Below are 19269 nucleotides of genomic sequence, written 5' to 3' on the forward strand. Positions count from 1 at the left end.
CTGATGTGGTCTACAGAGTGTGGCTGTGCCGAAGGAACCAGGTAGGGTTTTTTTTTTTTTTTCATAGAAATCGGTTGTCACCCTACCAGCTATGAATTGACCAGCCTGAAGGTGAGAAACCTCTGGCATAATCAGACAGAAGGAGCCCATGTAACTGAGCAGGGAGAAAAACGATGGCTTTCCCCAGCACCGTCGTGACTTTGTGGTTGGTGCGGGGATTGCTCGAAACAGCTAATCTTCTTAGGTGGGGTCAATGTGGCATCCCAGATGAGTCCCCAGGGATGTGATTGGGCAGAGTTGAAGCTGAGTGAGGTTGATGGCTAGCTAAATGGGGTTTGGCTGAAGTTCAGTGTTCTGAAGGAGGAATCCTGCCTTGACATATCAGAAGGAGGAAAAGAAAACAAGGGAAAATTTTGATAAGCAGAGTGAGAATGAAGTGACAACAAGGATAAACGAACAATAGATAATGAACTCGGGACATGACATGTGTGAATGAGTGACGTAGTGGTAGCCCAGTTGCACCTCCGGCCAGTTTGTTCAGTCACAAAGGGAGCATCTGAAGCTCTGAAGCATACAGTTCTGCTGAATATGATAATATATATATATATATTATAATATTATTAGCATTAGCATAATATTATTAGCATTAAAAACCTCTTTACACCTAGTTTTTGCAGATCAACTCTTACAATTTCACAAGCCAACATAATCTAGACCTGATCAATGACAGTAGGGACAGGCTCCAGCATCCCCCACTACCCTGACTGCAGGATAAGCAGAAGAAGATGGATGGATGGATGGATGGATGGATGGACAATATAATATAATATAATATAAAATAATATAATGTAATATATAGACATATTTTATTAATTACTTGAATAAAATTTCAACTCTCCACAACACTGAAATGAATTAATTCAATTTAAATAATTAAAGAATAAAACTAATAATATATACCAGCGGTAAATAAGAAGGGCTGATAAGAAAATTAACCATATCTTTGTTGTTCAATAAGGGATGCATGTAGTTGACAACTTAGTTCAGTGTAAATGTAAATTCCATTTTAAGCATCGTAATTGTTTTTATCTGTCATCTTCTCATTGAGATGGAGAGGTATGCTTCCTCTTAAAATGAGAAGTAGTTAGAAGTGGATATTTTTTTCAATACAACTGACAAAATCATCATTTTTGTTGCACATGCATGCACTTTTAATAGAAACATTGTTCAATAGCAGGAGTTTCTAATGGAAAAAAATCACAAAGTAGCTGACTTTTTTGTCATTTTTGACAATGCAAACCGTGTTTAAAAATAAGTTATTACCACCAAATCATAATTGGATTTTTGATTCATCATTTATTTTCTTGTTTCCTTATAATCCATAGAAGTAAATTGGACTCTACTGAGTTGTACATTACTGTTGCAGCACATTGTACAGAAACAAAAAAACAAACACCAAGGATTGACAACACAATGCATTGATCATCCCACAATTGTCAGTATATCAACAGTTGTCCCGTTATCAGACTACAGCTCGCCCAGCTGCTCCTGTCTCTCCTGAGTGAAAAGCCAGTCAAACAGAAAAATTACTGAGCTCGACACAAAATCTGCAATCTTCTGTATGTTAGTTACATACCACATTTTATATAAAAATTCCCCTATTAGAATGCTGAAAAAAATTGCTAGAAACCCGAGGAAGATACGGTCTATGAAAAAGTTTGCCTTTTCCTTGAACGTCTTCTGTGCCCACGGCAGCGCATGCTGGGCTTCACTATATTTGCTGAAATGCAGTAAGGCTGCCTCCTCATCATCAAGCTCTTCCCCTGAGGCTCTGAGGTCTTGATCATCTTCAGGTCCACCTGAGTCAGCCATTGTGTGATGAAGTTTTCTTCTGAGATCTGAATATACTGAATTCAAAGAAAAAAAAGGTTAAAGAAACTAACGGGTAACGATGACTTTGCAGTCGAGGTTCCCAAATGATCATGTTAGCAATCGGACATACCTCAAAGCAGATTAGTCATTCAGATTTGATGAGGATCAGATGTATAGACGAATGTGTCTTGGCTATTGGTCTCCTCGCCAATACGTGTTAATTTAATTTTCCCCTCAGCCTTCGCCAGGTCGCAGGACACTCGTGTGTAGTTACTAAAATGGCAGCTTTGTAATGCAGCAGCTACCGCTCTAAGACGAGGGCAAGGGATTAGGACACACTCAGCATTTTTCAAATCCCTCAACAGGGATGAAGGTGGCAGATGGTAAAATAAGAATGGATGTGTGTGTTGGGCAGAGATGAACAAGGATAATACATTGGACTGCAGCGTGTCCATATGAGGGAATTGAGCTTCTTAATTAGGGCTCGGTGATACTAGGGGTATGATGTTGTTTCGGTATCAATATATCACAAACGTCATCTTATGAAGGGAACCTCAAATATCAGACAAACAACAGTAAAAATGATATAATTAAACATTATGGTTTCACTTTTCCTGGAATTTGAATCACTGAAAGAAAATAAAGTGTTCTCTGACCCTCAAGAAATGTTTTGTATCCTTTTGAGCAATTTTCTTTTCACTTTAAATAAAAAAAAGAAGTTGACCAATGGCATTTCCAAATGTTGACAGTTTTTCATAGGTTTTGAAATCTTTGAGAGAAGTGAGGAAAATAGAGATCTGTTGATCTTAATATCCAATATAAAAAGAGGTGCAATATTATAATTAGACTATTCATATGAAACTTGATTAATTGCCCTATGCATGTTTTTTGACATCCGAAACACAGTATCCTTTTAAAGTTTGTTTATTCTCGTCTAATGACAATTTGAGGGAAATGAGACAGAAGTAAAACTGAACAAAGAGTACTGTCACGGAAACTTGAAATAGTCACTTCAACAAAATTCATTGCAGGCGTTTGACTCAAATGCATTGGTCTTGTCAGCAACTACCGCGGCGAACATGAAATGTGACTTGATCTAGGTGAAATTGAAGAAGTGGCACCTGCATCCTACAAGTTGCCTTCAATTTAGTTTTTCGGTCTCATTTCTAATTTTCATTCCTGGCAATACTGTTTCACTTGATGGACAGGCTGACAGATGAGGTTAGACAGGAATCTCCATGGACCATGATGTCTGCAGATGACATTGTGATCTGCGGTAAGAGCAGAGAACAGGTTGAGAAAATTCTAGAGGCAGAGGTATGCTCTTGAAAGGAGAGGAATAAAGGTTAGTCATAGCAAAATAGAGTTTATGTGTGTGAACACAAGGAACCTGGGTGGAATCGTGAGGCTACAGGAAGTGGAGATCAAGAAGTTGGAGGATTTCAGGTACTGTAGGTCAACAGTCCAATGCAGCAGAGAGTGTGGAAAAGAGGTGAAGAGACGGGTTGAGGTGGGTGAAGAAAAGTTTCAGGGGTACTATGTGATAGAAGAATTAAGAATCAGCCAGAATGAAAGGAAAGGTGTACAGTGGTGAGACCAGCGATGCTTTATGGCCTAGAAACAGTTACTATGACGAAAAGACAGGAGGCCAAGGTAGAGGTCGCAGAGATGAAGATGCTAAGGTTCTCTTTGGAAGTGACCAGGATGGATAGACTCTGGAATGAGTCTATCAGAGGAACAGCACATATTAGATGTTTTGGAGAGAAGGTCAGAGAAGCCAGACTGAGATGGTTTGGTGTACAGAGGAGGGATAGTGAATATATTGGTAGACTAATGCTGGAATTGAAGCTGCCAGGCAGGAGGTCTAGAGAAAGCCCAAAGAGAAGATTTACGGAGATAGTGAGAGAGTATATGAGGGAAGTCGGTGTGAGAGAGGAGGATACAGAGAATAGGGTTAGATGGAGAAGGTTTCGCTGTTTCGCTGTGGCAATCCCTGAAGGGAAAAGTCAAAAGACAAGTGAGACAAGAAAGACAGTTTGGTGATGCCATGCAGCTTTATTCTGGAAAATTTACCAACAAGCATTTATTAACATGAAACGTTTGCGGTAACTTTCTATAATGTGATAAAATTCAATATGAATCAATTGAAGGGTCAATAAGTTTTCAAAATATACAGACAGATGGTATACTCTTTTTCTTAATACAAGCACATGTTTTATGACATGAATTGGTGGGAAATCGCTCTAAAATTAAATTATCTCATAACTAAGTAAAGTGCTAAATGTTGAAAATAATCCAATGAGACATGACAGCCCCACCTCTATGCCAACTATCTACATACAATGCTGCAGACCTCATGGTGGTTTTGCATCCACTTTGCTTGTCATCTTTGCTGTGCTCGGGAATGGAGTCTGTTCTGCAGGTTTACAAAAAATACAGCGACGAGTTATATCAATTAGCGTGACTCGGAACCGCTTTATCCTGAACGCATAAACCATCGGATTCAGAGCTGAGTTCACATGAGACATGAATATCCCAACATATATTACTATCTTGGGTGTGGAACAATCCAGGCAGAAGAAGTCGATGCAGTTCATAATGTGTATGGGCAGCCAGCACACAGCGAAGAGGAAGACCACCAAGGCCAGTGATTTGGCCAATTTCAGCTCTTTCTGATAATACCTTTCTCCATCAGAAGTAGCCTCAGCTCGCCGGTTGAGCTGCCGCCGAATCACCCGGAAGATCTCACCATATAGAGTTATCATTGCAGTCAGTGGTACCACTACCCAGCCAAAGAAGTTAAAGTACACCATGTAGTCCATCCTGATGACAGCAGTGAACCTACAGATAATGTCACTCGTCTCACTTAAGTTTCCTTGAATGTCACGGTTATTCCAACCAATCATTGGAACCAATCCGGTGGCGAAGGAGAGCATCCAACACAGGCAAACAGCAACATATGCCCTTCCCTGGGTCATAATGGTGTTGTACCTGTGTGTGGGGTTATTGGAAAAGAAAGGCAGACAGATTTTTAATCCTTTAAATGTGCATGAATGCTGTAGAAATACTGTTTGTTTGAACAAATGCCAGTCTGGAGATAGTGATTTGGAAGCATTTGTCTTAAGTGCCTGTTTTTGTGATTGGAATCTCGGTAGTTGTAGTATAAGCTGCTGCCAGTACTTCAAAAGACTGTGGAAGTCACAGAATAAGGTAGACATTTTAATTTGCTTAAAAGCTTTTGATGTCCAGCCCATTGATTTGCATTTACCCAGTCAATGATATATGGTGCCATGTAAGGCACCAACACTAAGAAATATTTCCTCTTGATCTGAGTTTAAAAACTATGCTAGTCTCTTGGTTTTAAAATATCCCACTTGTATGGCTTTAGGTGGGAATTTCTTGTAAGTTATGTCTGTAATACTACTACTACTACTGCCACTACAACTACTGATAACATAATAATAATATTAATAATAGTTATAACAATAACAACAGCAACATCAACACAACAACAATAATAATTATGATAATATGAATTCATGAAAAAGGATGGCTGTTACCTGATGGGAATCTTGACTCGCAGATATCGGTCAATGGCAATTGCAAGCAGAGAAAGGATGGAGCTTTGGGTGATAATCAGCAGCAGGCAGGAGAGGAAGAGGCAAGTGTAGAATTGAGTGTTTAATCCCAAACTGATGATTATCGCAAGAGGAATAACCAAAACCCCTACAGCAATGTCGGCCACTGCCAAAGACACAATGAAGCAGAAGGTGGTGTCGCGAAGTGCCCGGTTCACACACACCACAGCCACGACCAACACGTTCCCGATAACAGAAGCCAGGGCGATGGCTGTCTCAATGGAGATGTACAGCATGTCCACATGCTCCTGGAGTTTGACACCAGGAGTGGATGACATTTCGCCAATCTCAAACCTTACCTCTGCTCAAAGTGTACAAAAAAATCCACTTTTTTTTCTTCAGCACAGAGCTGTCTGTCGTTATTAATTTGTTCCCCAACTGAAAGAAGTGCTCCACTACTAGCAGTCACTGCCACGCATTTCAAACTAATGGGAAAGTGAATCCGAGCCATTCTTTCATAGTCTGGACAGGACCGAGTATTTGTGCATCTCTACACTTTTGCATCCATACTCCCTCTCCCGCTCCCGCTCACTCTCTCACTGTAGTCTGTAAAACCAGAGTCATAAAATCAAAGGGAGGGACTCTGGGTTCTGCAGAGCTCTGCATTCAGCTGTTGTTGCAGTCTTTTTTTATAAGAAAATCTATGATCTTCTTAATGGATTCACTTTAGCTAGTATTACTTATCAGCCTAAAAACTGAGGGTTCAATGCCATTTTAACTCAAATTTACAAGTAAATTGAAATTGATAAAAAGACTATTACCATATCACACCAATATATGGGTATAATATAATACACATGTATTTATCTGACTTTTAAACTAAATAATAACGATGGAGTCTTATGTCAAACTAGAATTATTGTGTAATGATAAACCTTAATGTAGATATAGAGTTACTTTTGATCCAACAATACAGCAATGAATGTGCATATGAGCAAATTTAGACTTCAGTTAGAAAAATGTTCAAACCTTGTGTTGTGTCGTGTGTTGGGTTGTGTTGATATCTATCTATCTATCTATCTATCTCTCTCTCTCTCTCTCTCTCTCTCTCTCTCTCTCTCTCTCTCTCTCTCTCTCTCTCTCTCTCTCTCTCTCATCTCTCTCTCTCTCTCTCTCTCTCTCTCTCTCTCTCTCTCTCTCTCTCTCTCTCTATATATATATATAGTGATATTTTTTTCCATAATATATCGAAATTGAAAGGATTCTATTCTATTCTATTCTATTCTATTCTATCAACCGTTGCACCATTTTACAGCAATTTTATTGTTTTAATCAAATGACCTGCTCTTTACCCTTTGGCCTGAACCTTAAGTTCCATGACAAGCAATATCTGTCAGGCTGCATCAACTTCATCATGGCCAAAATCCCATCCTAAAAGTAAGAGCCCTGATTTACCATTTAAATCTTCCTATCAGTTCATGACAAATATGTGGCTAATGCAGATATTTAATGCACCAAAAGATTTTCTTTTTTTTTAACCCAGTCCATGACTTTTTGTTTTGGCAGCAGATAGGTACACTGGTTATTCTTTCCACTTCACAACAAGAAGGTCTCTGGTTCAATCTGCAGGGGGTCTTTCTGTGTTAAATTTGCATGTTCTCCCTGTCTATTTAGGTTTTCTCCTGTTTTCAAACACTGTCCAAATGCATGCAGTAGGTTGAGCGAGGACTCTAAATTCCCCCCATGTGAATGAATTAATTGTTGTATGTCCCCATATGTGGCCTTGTGATCAGCCCCTGGTCTGGGGTGAACCCCGCTTCTCATCCAGTGACAGTTAGGATAGGCATCAAAAGAGTTAGTAATATAGAAAACTCAAATGGACTGACCAACTGTGACTGGGACAGCTTTGGCAGTCAGCGTCAATGAGCAGGCAATCACTGAATTGGTGTGTTTGCTTGAGAAAGCAAATTTGTCCTCTGCTTGGAAATACATTCAGCATTTATGGAAGTGGTGACGTGGTTTGTTTCAGGGGGGATGTGGGTTTTCAAGCATGTCAGCTGACAAGAAGAAAGTAGGTTAGAGAGCTTTTCATGAGAGCCAAAGAGGGTATCAGAAATTATAAGAATATTTCAATTGATAAATTGCCTGAATGAGTGTCAAAAACAAATTAATTCCAACACTGGATGTGAATGACACACATAGACACAGTCTAGAGGAATCATATCAAGCTTCGCAATTGTTTTTCCAAGTATGTCTTCTTGCATGCACACATCCACATGCATCTGTTTTCAAAATGGCCCAAAACACCATAATGTGTGGGGAGTAACTGCCAGTGAAAACTTTGATAGACACTTGTAAATTTAATGCAAAACAGCAAGTAATGACACTGTTTCATCCTGTTATTTTACTTTCATTACAACACAGTTGCCTCCCACATCAAATAGTGCTTGGGAAGATAGACAAGAACTCGGATCTGTTAAACATCACCAGCCCTAAAAAGGCGATAAAAATATTCATAGGTAGAACAATATCTTAGAGTTATCTCTAAAATGCTTATTTATTACCTCTAATAGATACAGAGTAATACTGACATTCACCAAACCAATGTATGTATCCATTTCAATTTATTACGCATCACCAAGGGAGTGTTATTGGTGGGAGAACTATATTTTGTTTTTTACATGATTTTTCCATCATTTCTATTCATGTGATGATGAGGGTAAAGATCGCTATGAGTAAAAGTTGACAAAAACAACCAGGTTACTCAACATCTGTCCCTTGAGGGAATTTTATGACTTCTGGCACAAATGTTCTATCTGGAGTCAAGGGTGTCCTCTTAAGATGTTCTCCAATCTCAAAAACATAAGGACATTTTGACTTTGTCATGTTTATTCTACGATTGACAAAAATGTAGCTTTTATGCAAAACCTGTCACAAAATATCCAGTGGAATAAAAAAGATCCTGTATTACCATATTCATTTCTATTTCTATTATTCAGTTCTGATGACCTGTGGGTAGTTTCCGAGTATAAGCTCTATTTGGAAGTCAAGTCCTGTTGCCACAACAAAAACATTTCGACAAGAATTCCCCATGACCTGGATGATTGAGAACCTCCACAGATGTAAATAATGCTTACTGTTTTGCAATTTTTTACAGTTTTTTGGAGTATTACAAGGAAATTTGACATTTTAACACTAATCAGTGAAGAATTATAAATAACTGGGATAAAAAAGGAGGGAGATCAGTCTCATCTAATAACTGACAATTATACTCTTGGCAGTAGATGACAAGATAGGAGGGCAGGAGATACACAGAGTGTATTTTTCCTCTGGAAAATTGCATAGAGATGCAAGTTCAGCTAAAACAAGTGACAAGCAGTCTACTTCACCCACCTCTATTAAGTAAATATAAATACATGTTTGCAACACTCATTCATTCACTATCAATACTGCTTATTCTGCACTCAGTGTCGCAAGTTTCTCATCAGCACAGTCTGTGTATTTAACCACCATTTCATGATGGTGGTTTCACCCCCCCCCCCCCCCCCCCCAAAAAAAAAAACCATGAGAAATCTATCAATGTTACAAAACAATGTGACATATTTATTATGAACTGGGTTATATTTTTGAGGAACCAGTTTAAGTGTTGACCACAAACACCATTAGCCCATTAATATTGATATAAAAATGGCCAACACATTCAAACTCGACTCTCCACCGTGCAAAAGCCAACATATTGTCATCGGAGTCAGGTGATGGCGGGACTCAGCAGGTCAGAATTACCTTCAGCAGTACTGCTGCCACAGTAAGACTTGTTGACATTTCTATGTTAAGTATGTTTTGGGTTGGTCTTCAACAAGATAACGTACTTAAGAGGATGGAAATGATTTTTATTCCATGATACAACAAATTATTTATCAGCAAGTTCCAGGTAAAATCTCAACCAGGAAATGAAAGTAATTTCCCAAGTTGTATACATTGTAAATGGTAATGTATCAACATATCTTCTCTCTTTTTGGAATTGCATTTGCTTTCAGGAAATGCAGGAAGCCACCATCTGGGGTCGCCTCTCACTGGCTGGCTGAGGACTTCCTGAATGATTTCGAAAGACCAAGATGATTGATTAATGCCTCAGCAACACACATTCAGGCTTACATTCGGAAGTCTCTTCAGTTGTTCACCGTTCGGCAGGACGCACAATGGATGTGAATTATGTTATCTACACAATTTTGGAGGTTCTCATTGCTGTCTTCTGCTGTTTGGGGAACATGCTGGTCATTTTAGCTCTATGGACCAGTAGAAGTATGAAGCAGCCCACCTTTTGCCTTATCATCTCTCTGGCTGTGGCCGATGTTATGGTTGGCTGTGTTGCCATACCACTGGCTGTGTTGGTGGATGGACGAATAACCATGACTTTTACCGCCTGCCACTTCATCAGCTGTATTGTTATCCTGCTGACACTGGTGTCAGTCTTGATTCTTGTAGCCATTGCAGTGGACCGATTTCTTCGTGTGTATATCCCTCTCAGGTAAGTTATTTTTCTTGATATTAAGGAAGGTGGATTGCATTTTAGCACAGCCTTCTGGATTACCTCTCTAAGCAGTTTTTAATAGACAGCACATGTTTAAAGAATTGTACTCTTAATGTAGATGAAATGGTCTCATTCATTCCTAAAGATCTGATACAGCTAATCTTTTTAAATTAAAGAATAGAAGTACATGCTCTGAAGTCAACCCACAAAATCAAATTAAAAATGATAGATATCTCCATCATTGTCTCATTGTAAACATAGTAACTGCCCTTGAATTACAAGAAAGGTTCCTTACTTGTTATTGTTGTTATTTTTAAAATGAAAACTCATATCAATAAGACTATTGTCATTGAGATGAACTGACTGATATACCAAAAGCTAACCTCATCGTCATGTTGTTGTCTATTTTTTATTCAAAATAAATCTCCACAAATGCATAGCAACTAAAGTGAAAGCTTACTTTTCAATGAAGTGAGTCATAGATTTTCATGATCACATGCATTAGGGTTAAATAAGATATGTAAACTGTGTAATTGTCTATTTTTAATAGTTATTGTGACATATATATATATATATATATACATATATATATATATATATATATATATATTATTATTTTTTTTTTTCTTGAAACATTCACTATTGCTCTTCATTGTAGGTATAAAAGGGCTGTAGCACAGAGACACTCATGGCTTGCGGTCATGGCATGTTGGCTTGCTGCAATTCCACTGAGTTTTGCTCCCATGTTTGGATGGCCACATGAAAAGTCTCGGACTGGATCAGTCAACTCTACCATGATCTGCAGGTTCATCGATGTCATCCCTATGTCATATCTGGTTTACTTCAACTTTTTACTGTGCACTTTGGTGCCTCTGTTAGTTATGGCCGTATTGTACATCTACATCTTCATCGCAATCCGAGGAAATCTGCGTGAAAAACCAGGAAACGGTATCCAAGTCAAGTCTCACAACTACCTGAAGAGAGAGAAACAGCTTGCAGGATCTCTGGCGCTGGTCTTGGCACTCTTTGCATTGTCATGGCTTCCACTTCATATAATGAACACCATTAACTACTTTAGAAAATCAACAGTTTCACCAAAAGTGTTTCATGTTGGCATTCTGCTCACTCATGCAAACTCAGCTATAAACCCCATTGTATATGCGTTCAAAATCCATACGATAAAGACAGCATACCTGAAGCTGTGGAAACGATGCATTTTCTGTGGGGATGAAGCGCAGCAGGGATCTCAGACAAGCCAAACAACAGACAACAATCTCAGCAATAACAGTGTTGTCTAAAAGGTGTGAAGGGAGATTTGGCATCTGCTTTCTCTACATCAAGTTTGTTAGGTGAAAAGACTCATGCCCAGTGGATTTTTAAAGACGTATGCAAAGCTATACCTCTTCTGAGGCGAAAATTAGTGGTTTTGTTGTTTTACATACACTGAACAAAACTGCCCAGATATGCCTTTTGTTTATTTTAGGTGTAAATTCATGACTGTGTCTCTGTGGGTTACATCCTGATGAGAAATGTAACTTCCGCTTGCCCTGAAAGTGTTAGTTTCACATCTCACTTCTGTCCCCTTTCGATATGAGTCACAGTTCTGCTTGTACTTGATTATACAAATTGAAATTTGTGTCATTAGATGTCATAACACACATTAAAGGGTAGAATTCTGTAAAACAACAAAGCTACAGACTCAAGATTTAAGTGAGTCTCGGTCTTACAAAGAAGTGATGGTTCAGTGATAAACCACACTCAGAAACACAAATGCACACACACATTAAGTGATCACAACAGAATGATATCTTTAATTGTCTCACAAAAAATAATTTACCAGATAAGAATGTAAAGAAAGAAGGAATCTGAAAAAGCAAGCTCTTTGGTTAAATTTGAGATTTACCACAAGGCACATTCATCTTCAGATTGAATTGAAAAACATACAGGCAATTTTTTTGACTCAAGTGTTATTTTGTTTTCATGTAATTCAAAGTGTCATCCAATGTTTGGGGTTCTCCTGAGAAAAATTTGCATACATTCTCATGAAATTTGATGCAGGTAAAGTCTTTGTCTGGGTCATATCCATCTGATCTTTCTTGAAGTCATCATATAAATAATAATAAATTGTAATATATTATACATAATGTACATATTTTGAAAAAAATAAAATAAAATTTCATAAAGAATTTGTTGTCTTTAAGGCAGCATGAAATAATGCTGTGGGACATTGAGTCCCATTCCTATTAAAAAATGATTATTTCAATTACAAACAGTTTTTACTGAATGTAGAAAGATTTCTTGAAATTCATCAGCACCATCAGTATTGCTGTTGTTTGCTCCACACATGCATAAACTATGACTTGTGTATTCCAAAAATCAACCGACATTCTTCAACACGTAAATCATCAAAATACCAGATTGGCAAGATACACCGTCACGGGCCTGGAATTTTCTCCATAGATAAATTCTATTATTGCCCACATGATGGCAACAGTGTATCCTTCAGCCCTTAGGGCGCATGAGCTGTATGAGTTTCCCTCCAAGTACTCATTGTACCCCTCAAGGAAGGTAACAGACTGTATAGTTATCACCTGAGCAGGATTCACTCCATCCCACAAACTATACAACCTACTACCTCACCTTGCAAGGCTCAACATCCGGCGCAAGTGACTCTCTAAATGATTTATCACTCAGTAGGAGCCAGTTTAAGGATGTTTCAAATAAACCGTTACGCAACCATGGATGCACCGATTTTGGAACTCCACTCTTTATCAATATTTAATTATGTTTTTATTACAATCAGCAGTTGTGAAGGCATTTGTGTTTTGGATTTGTTTATTTTATCTGTTTGGTCAACTTTGCTCTTGTCATCCATTCTTAATTTAGTGCCAGGAAGACAAAAAACAATCGTGAAACAGAAAAGAAAGAACATTTATTAAAGCCTTTCATCCCTTTACTATCCAACCTATGGGCACAAACACATTTAACCATACCATTGGTGAATTAATAGGCCAGTAACAGGAGCAAGGTAAACATCAACCAATACCAATATATCAACGCATCCTTAAACATATGTGTTCCATATTAACGCGGTTCATATTTGTGAGGTTTATCATTACTGGTTCCTCTTATCATTTCTTCAACATCATGGCAGATCAAGCCGTCTCTATAGGAAAGACAGTAGATTGTATAGTTATCTCAGAGGGAGGACACAATCCCCACAACTATTCAATCTACTACCTCAGCCTCAAGGACGGATACACTTGCTGGGAGCAGAGGAAACTTGTCTGGCGAACTGTGTGACAAAATGGGAAAGTAAATTAGATGGTGTCATTTAAAAATGCATACTTTTTAGAGGCAAAAATGCTTGCATTTTACCAGATCAGGTAAACTTCACATAATCATTTCAATATGAGTTGGAAAACTGAAATTGGATCACACATTGCATTTTGTCAACAACTACGCTAGGAGTATTGATTTCTTGTCAAAATGATATACACAAAGTCATTGTTCTGACTGGGGGCTATGTATTGATTTAAAATAGGCTTGTGCAAGTTCAAACATTTTTGGAGGTATTGGTCGCATTGGAGTTTAAAAATGGTCTTCATCATGAGACTAAAAACAATACAATAAAGAAGTCAGATAAATGGGAATCCCCATAATCCAAGACATTTCAGTCAAATTAGGTTTTTCTTGACATACCTGTTATTTTATTACATTTATGTATTCATCACTGGACCATGTACAAAAACACTGGGCTCAGTATAGCAAAGACGGTTGACATATATAGATGTATATAGCTAATTTCCATCTTCAGTCCAAAATGGAACAAAATGGAACTTTTAAACTAATTTTCAGAATAACAAAGAAGAAACTACAACAGATTTATCTGACGGACTCTTGTAACCTCATTAAGGCATGGGTGTGTCTTACCCACTTGAGATTCACTAGCCAATCCCAAAAAATGCCTTATTACTGGTTTGAATGCAAAGATATTTCAATTCTTATTCGAAACGTTTGGAAAAACTGGTGATAAGGAAACCGTCCCTTAGTGTGAAAGCCACTTCAAGTCCATTGAATAAGGAGCCTGTATGCTTTGCCAGTTGAATCCGCGAGTCGGGACACAAGCTGGGCAGAGCTGTCTGGGCCCCGACAAAGCCCTCCGCTTTAGCCAAAGTGACTGAGCAGACACTGTCATGGTAGACGATGGTAGACCCATGCAAAGGCTGGGACTCTTTGCATAAATTAGCATGTGAACCGTGGTTGCTGAAAAGCACCCGGGGAGTTCATTATCATTCTGAATTCCTCTTTGGCCTAATTATAGTCGACAGTGATTGAAATGTTTTGGCTGAGTGGCCGCGGTGCCATGGCATGCTCACTGGGGGAGACCGAAATGGCACAAGGGCATCAGAGGGTGGGAGGTCTTAATTGAGATGTTGAATTAATTAGAAGGTAAATGATTTAAAACTATCCTAAAAGTCTGGTCTGTGAGGAGACAATTGGAGATAAAGCAGGTGCGGGCTCAACTTTTTGTATCAGAAAAAAAAATCCAGATGCTAGCTCTTACTGTGCCGGTTCATCATCATAAACTTACATCGTAATACAAACACGACTCCAAGTGGCTTTTCCCTATTTTTTTGGCAGTGTTACCATCAAATTATTCTCAATGAACTTCAATCAATTTATAATTTAATTTCCCTGTCAGATACTAAATATACTGTCATCTGTTTTCATATGCCATATTTGAAGAAAAAAACAAAATGTTCTAATTCCAGATTTGAATACATTTTGGTTTATTACATTTCTATGAACACTGATCAAAATGTTATATTGTTTTCTGATATTGTGAAAAAAATCATTTGAAAAAGTTATCAACGTACTAGAGAGATGGGCAAAATAAGCTTCAGTTGCAGCCCAAAAGAAATTATGGCTTTAGCCCGGTTGTTCCTCAGGCCACTCAAACATACCAAAGAGCAGCATTTTTTCTCCCTTTTTTGTCTTAAATTCAAACATTTGTCTCTGTTATTTCCTATTTCCCCCTTTGCATCAACATTTTAAATACAGATTACGGTTGAGAATTATTCTGAAATTCCTGTACATCTGGTCGGACAGATTGTGATAAAGACACGTTGCTCTCTCTTTCCCTCTCTCCCTCTCTCCCTCCCTGGGTTTCTTCCTCTCTCTCCTTTTTTTCCTAAAGCCCGGAAGTGTTTGACTTTCGCGGTGGATCATCAAGATGCCAGGCAAATAGTTGCTTTGTTGCAGAGCGCACTGAACAAAAGCTGTTTTTAATCCGTAATTCAAATACATTCTGACTAATTCACTCACATTGATCAACATGCCAATCAACATCAACATGGCTACCCAGTGTTGTTTTAGCTGGAAATACCCACGGCAGCTCACCTAATCTCTCAGAGTTCGATAATGAATGCATGAAAGCAATCTACAGCTAAAATTTGCCAAACAGACTAGAGTATGCAGTAGACAAATGCACAAGAAATACCCAGTCCAAGTTGGCGCTGTTCCATGATGATCAGTGGAAAAACGGGGACGACTGTGAGGGAAAGGAGTGAGGTTGGTTCTTATGGTGCTCTCTTCAATATTTAGTGCCAAGAAATAGGCATTGTCTGTGTGCCAAGCTGAATCTCAGTAAGACAAAAAGGGGCTGATGTCGTGTATGCAGTATGGCAGAACCCACAGCAAAGGAGGGAGGAGAGTATTGGCAGCCAAGCAATAAGAGGATGCCATGTCAGAAAGGGGTAATGAGGTACGGAGGCAAAGCTTGCTGCCAGATGCTCTGTGCACTGGTCGTGTCATGTGAACGAGGTGCTCACACTTCCAGAGAAAGGTCCATTGTTCTATAAACAGACTTTGTCCATATAATGGACAAGTGGCTGCTTCGCACAAGCCTGAGGTTTTGACTGAATCGCATCATCTGGACTACAGAAGGTTACAGTATACTGTATATCCATCTGCCATCCAGCTTCACTTGTTTGTTGAAGCCGGATGCTTCGTGTCAAACATCATTTGAGAAAATAATCTCCAAAATCAAATTTCATTGTGTACAACATCAAATCATTCAGGTCATTTTTTTTATTTAATTGTATTTATTTTTTTGAAACAACATGCCAGCTAAATCCAGAGGACGTATGAATTCTAATAAGCAAAGCCAATCAGCAGTCTGGCCAAAACTACAATTAGAGAGCAGTCAACATTACAGATCATTTCCTCACTTGCAGAATGGGGTTCTGATCCTTTGGGATTATTATTTCTAAGCCTTTGTGACATCTGCATAAGAAGTTCCCAAGAGTTTACATGAAATTGAAAACTGTATTTGACATTCCAACGTCATGGCACGACTATGTATAACTGAGCCATAGAACATCACCCCCGCTAATGTCAAAACTTTCACCTTCAGTCGGGGATTGAGTCATCACATTTGTTTGTTCATTAAATTGCTGAAACTGCTCTAGCGAAACAGGCTAGAATTGGTTGAAATTTGTTGGAAATCACATAGTAGACGGCCCACAAACCCACACCAAACATAATAGAACACACTGAATGCACTATAAATAATGGTCTCGCTTTTGTTCAGCTCTGTCCGCCTTCTGTCCTGAGATGCACTGATATGAAAGTCTCTTTTCAGGTACAAAAAGCCAGATCAGCATTTCATCACAGAATAATATGGACTGCTCATGGACAAAAAGAGAGTGAGACTTTTACTTACAACAAATCTCTCAGATGTTGTAATGCTACTCATTCAGCAATTTCACTGTAACATCTACACAGCCTCATTTTGAAAACATGTTTGCATTAGCTCACTCTAAACCACATCACAATCATGTGAAACCTAATGCGACACCATCATTCATTGCCATATGTCCCTGCTGCTTTGAAAAACAAAATAATGCTACTTTAGGATCCATACTTTCTATTGCCATTCTTGTTTTAATTTTAAAGAAAAATGCCATCTTAGAAATACACATTTTCAAGGAAATAGTATTTGTTACTCCGTAGACTCCTGCCAAGTATATGAATATAACAGAGGAACCTTTTTTCCCTATACTTATGCTTATGCTTTTGAACCCTTAAGACAAAGAATTTATTCATCTAATGTCAAAATTTGCAATGAATCCCCATGTAATCCCGTTGCATTTTTGTTTCAATCCCTATAGAAAACATTTGTAGGGCCAACGCCACATCTGGCTTTAAATGTATGGAACTCAACCTTTACAGGATATCAGGGTGTTATTATTTGGACTGGATGTGGTTCAAGGCATCATTTCCACTGTCTTCTGGAAATAATGTTTAAGTACTAATGAGCCGCAAAAACAAATTTTAATTTGAGCCATAATGCCAGCCAAGAAGTATAGGGGAAGTTTTACGTGTGCCGTAGGTGCAAACATAACATACATTTCTGAGGTGTGTCAGGATCAAGGGGGCGATCATCCAACTTTGATTGTCGTCATAAAGTTGCCCACATTTTTATTTTATTTATTTGTTCATTTGTTTGTTTGCAGACTTGTACGTTGATTTGTTTGTTTGTTTGTTTGTTTTTAATGCGTAATAGCAGTTACCAAATTGTAGTCACTTTTAATTGCCTGGACATTTAGCTGCCCCCAGTTGTTTTTTTTACAGACTATGTATCCTTGCAAGTTGTTATAAAGGGTAATACGAATACCAAGTCATAGATAGACAAATCAAGATGTTTTTCTCTGGATATATCCTATGGCCTTTTGCACTTTTGACAACTTGCAACTATGTGCTCATTTCTCGGATTATTTTAACCGGTGGTTATGGTGTGTAGTACGAGTGCCATAGCATGTTGTTTATTGTCCATAAATCAGCTAAACAACAGGATGAGCGAAATGTGCATTGTGTGTATCTGCAGTATGTACTTTTTTTTTAAAGCAGTATCCAAAAAAGAAGACTTTGATCTGTTAACCATGCAGTCATTCCAAACCATGGGGAGCAGGAAAGAACAAACAGTGCGGGATATTGCTTTCCAAACAAAATGTCATCAAGCGGCACGGAAAGTTAATTTGACGAGAACAGGGGGGAGGAAGAAATTGATTAAGTTTCTCTTTCGCTGCCCTTCCACAGAGGAACCTCCCATATATGCTTTTTTCATTCACGCTTTCCTCCACGGTACATTACGATACGATCGATCTCAGGCTGACAAACACAAACCAGAAAGCTGACAGCGAACAAAAGTTTTTGATCCACAATAGATTTCATTCATACATTACATACCAACTTGGTTAAATCAAATAGAAAAAAAATTGTATGTATATGGCTCAAAATGATTAAATGCAGTAGATTAAAAGGATTAAAATGTCTATTTTTGTGCATTTGAAGAACTAGAGTAAAATCCTCAAGTATCTTTAGTGGGGGGAAAGTGGTTAAAATACCTTATATAGAACAACATTAACAAGGGTAGGGTTGGTAACCATTACTAATTTTCGTTCGTTTTTTCTTAAAAAAAACAAGAACCGTTTTATAGAACATTGCTTTCAGGTTCTTTCTGGATCTGGTTTGTACTGCTTCATGAGCAGGAAACAAGGATTATTAAGTTTGCCTCCATAATATGATGACTGGTTGTTTTTCAAGACCGCATCTTCCACTCATTTTAATGTATTTGTGGTCAAATAAAACACCAACAGAGGCCACAATCTAGCAGTGGGCCTTATATCCGATTGCCAGTCTGCAGCACCAAATAAAAACGTCATATAAAAATGTTAAATTCTTCGATACCAGTAAATTTTTGGTTCGAAATTTTTCAGAGAGTCATTCATACCTCTAGCTTTCAATACATATAACCAGAATTTTGCTACATTTACGATATATTTTTCTCTGGGTTTGTGTTTTTTTATCACTCTTGACTACTCCTGTACACAAATATGTGTATTCCTCAATGTGTTGAGACCAACAAACAAAGCTAGTAAGAACAAAACCAAGGTGTATTTCAGTTGAACAGAAACGTTAGCGAACGCGGCATTTGTGTTCAGTGCAAGCAAAGCAGACGTGTACAGCGTCAAAGGTAACAGTCAAAGAAGTGTAAAAGTGCAACAGAAATGACCAGAAGGAGATGTGTGTACAAAGAGGAATATCAAGGCCCAGATGAAAGCAGAATCAAAAATCAGAAATACCTGGAGTGAGTTTTTTTGTAAAGGCCAGGCTACTGTTCACCCACAGAAAATTGGCCACGGTGGTGTCGAGAGAGAAAAAAAAAGGCGGGTTATAATGGAGACAAGAATGCATTTCCACATCCCTCTCTTTCGCCTGCAA

At 38.3% G+C, this 19269-nt stretch overlaps 2 protein-coding genes and 1 long non-coding RNA gene across 3 annotated transcripts; 1 reads left to right on the top strand and 2 right to left on the bottom strand.

Annotated features, from left to right (window-relative positions):
* Nucleotides 1-55: 55 nt before the first annotated feature.
* On the bottom strand, nucleotides 56-19252 carry LOC147232796 (uncharacterized). Its single transcript, XR_015106397.1, has 3 exons — nucleotides 19131-19252; nucleotides 2003-3143; nucleotides 56-1907 (listed from the first exon to the last, which is right to left on the bottom strand). It is a non-coding gene; the product is annotated as an uncharacterized LOC147232796 (long non-coding RNA).
* LOC147232797 (adenosine receptor A1) lies at nucleotides 3189-6567 on the bottom strand. The gene is made up of 2 exons (XM_086149848.1): nucleotides 5433-6567; nucleotides 3189-4863 (listed from the first exon to the last, which is right to left on the bottom strand). Exons 1-2 carry the CDS (start codon nucleotides 5786-5788, stop codon nucleotides 4227-4229), a joined length of 993 nt encoding a protein of 330 aa, XP_086005974.1. The 5' UTR covers nucleotides 5789-6567; the 3' UTR covers nucleotides 3189-4226.
* adora3a.2 (adenosine A3 receptor a.2) lies at nucleotides 9573-12118 on the top strand. Its single transcript, XM_086149849.1, has 2 exons — nucleotides 9573-9978; nucleotides 10640-12118. Exons 1-2 carry the CDS (start codon nucleotides 9650-9652, stop codon nucleotides 11277-11279), a joined length of 969 nt encoding a protein of 322 aa, XP_086005975.1. The 5' UTR covers nucleotides 9573-9649; the 3' UTR covers nucleotides 11280-12118.
* Nucleotides 19253-19269: the final 17 nt, after the last annotated feature.

This window comes from Fistularia commersonii, chromosome 7 (assembly GCF_037954325.1).
Source record: "Fistularia commersonii isolate RoL2024-O1a breed Wild chromosome 7, RoL_Fcom_v1.0, whole genome shotgun sequence".
NCBI lineage: Eukaryota > Metazoa > Chordata > Actinopteri > Syngnathiformes > Fistulariidae > Fistularia > Fistularia commersonii.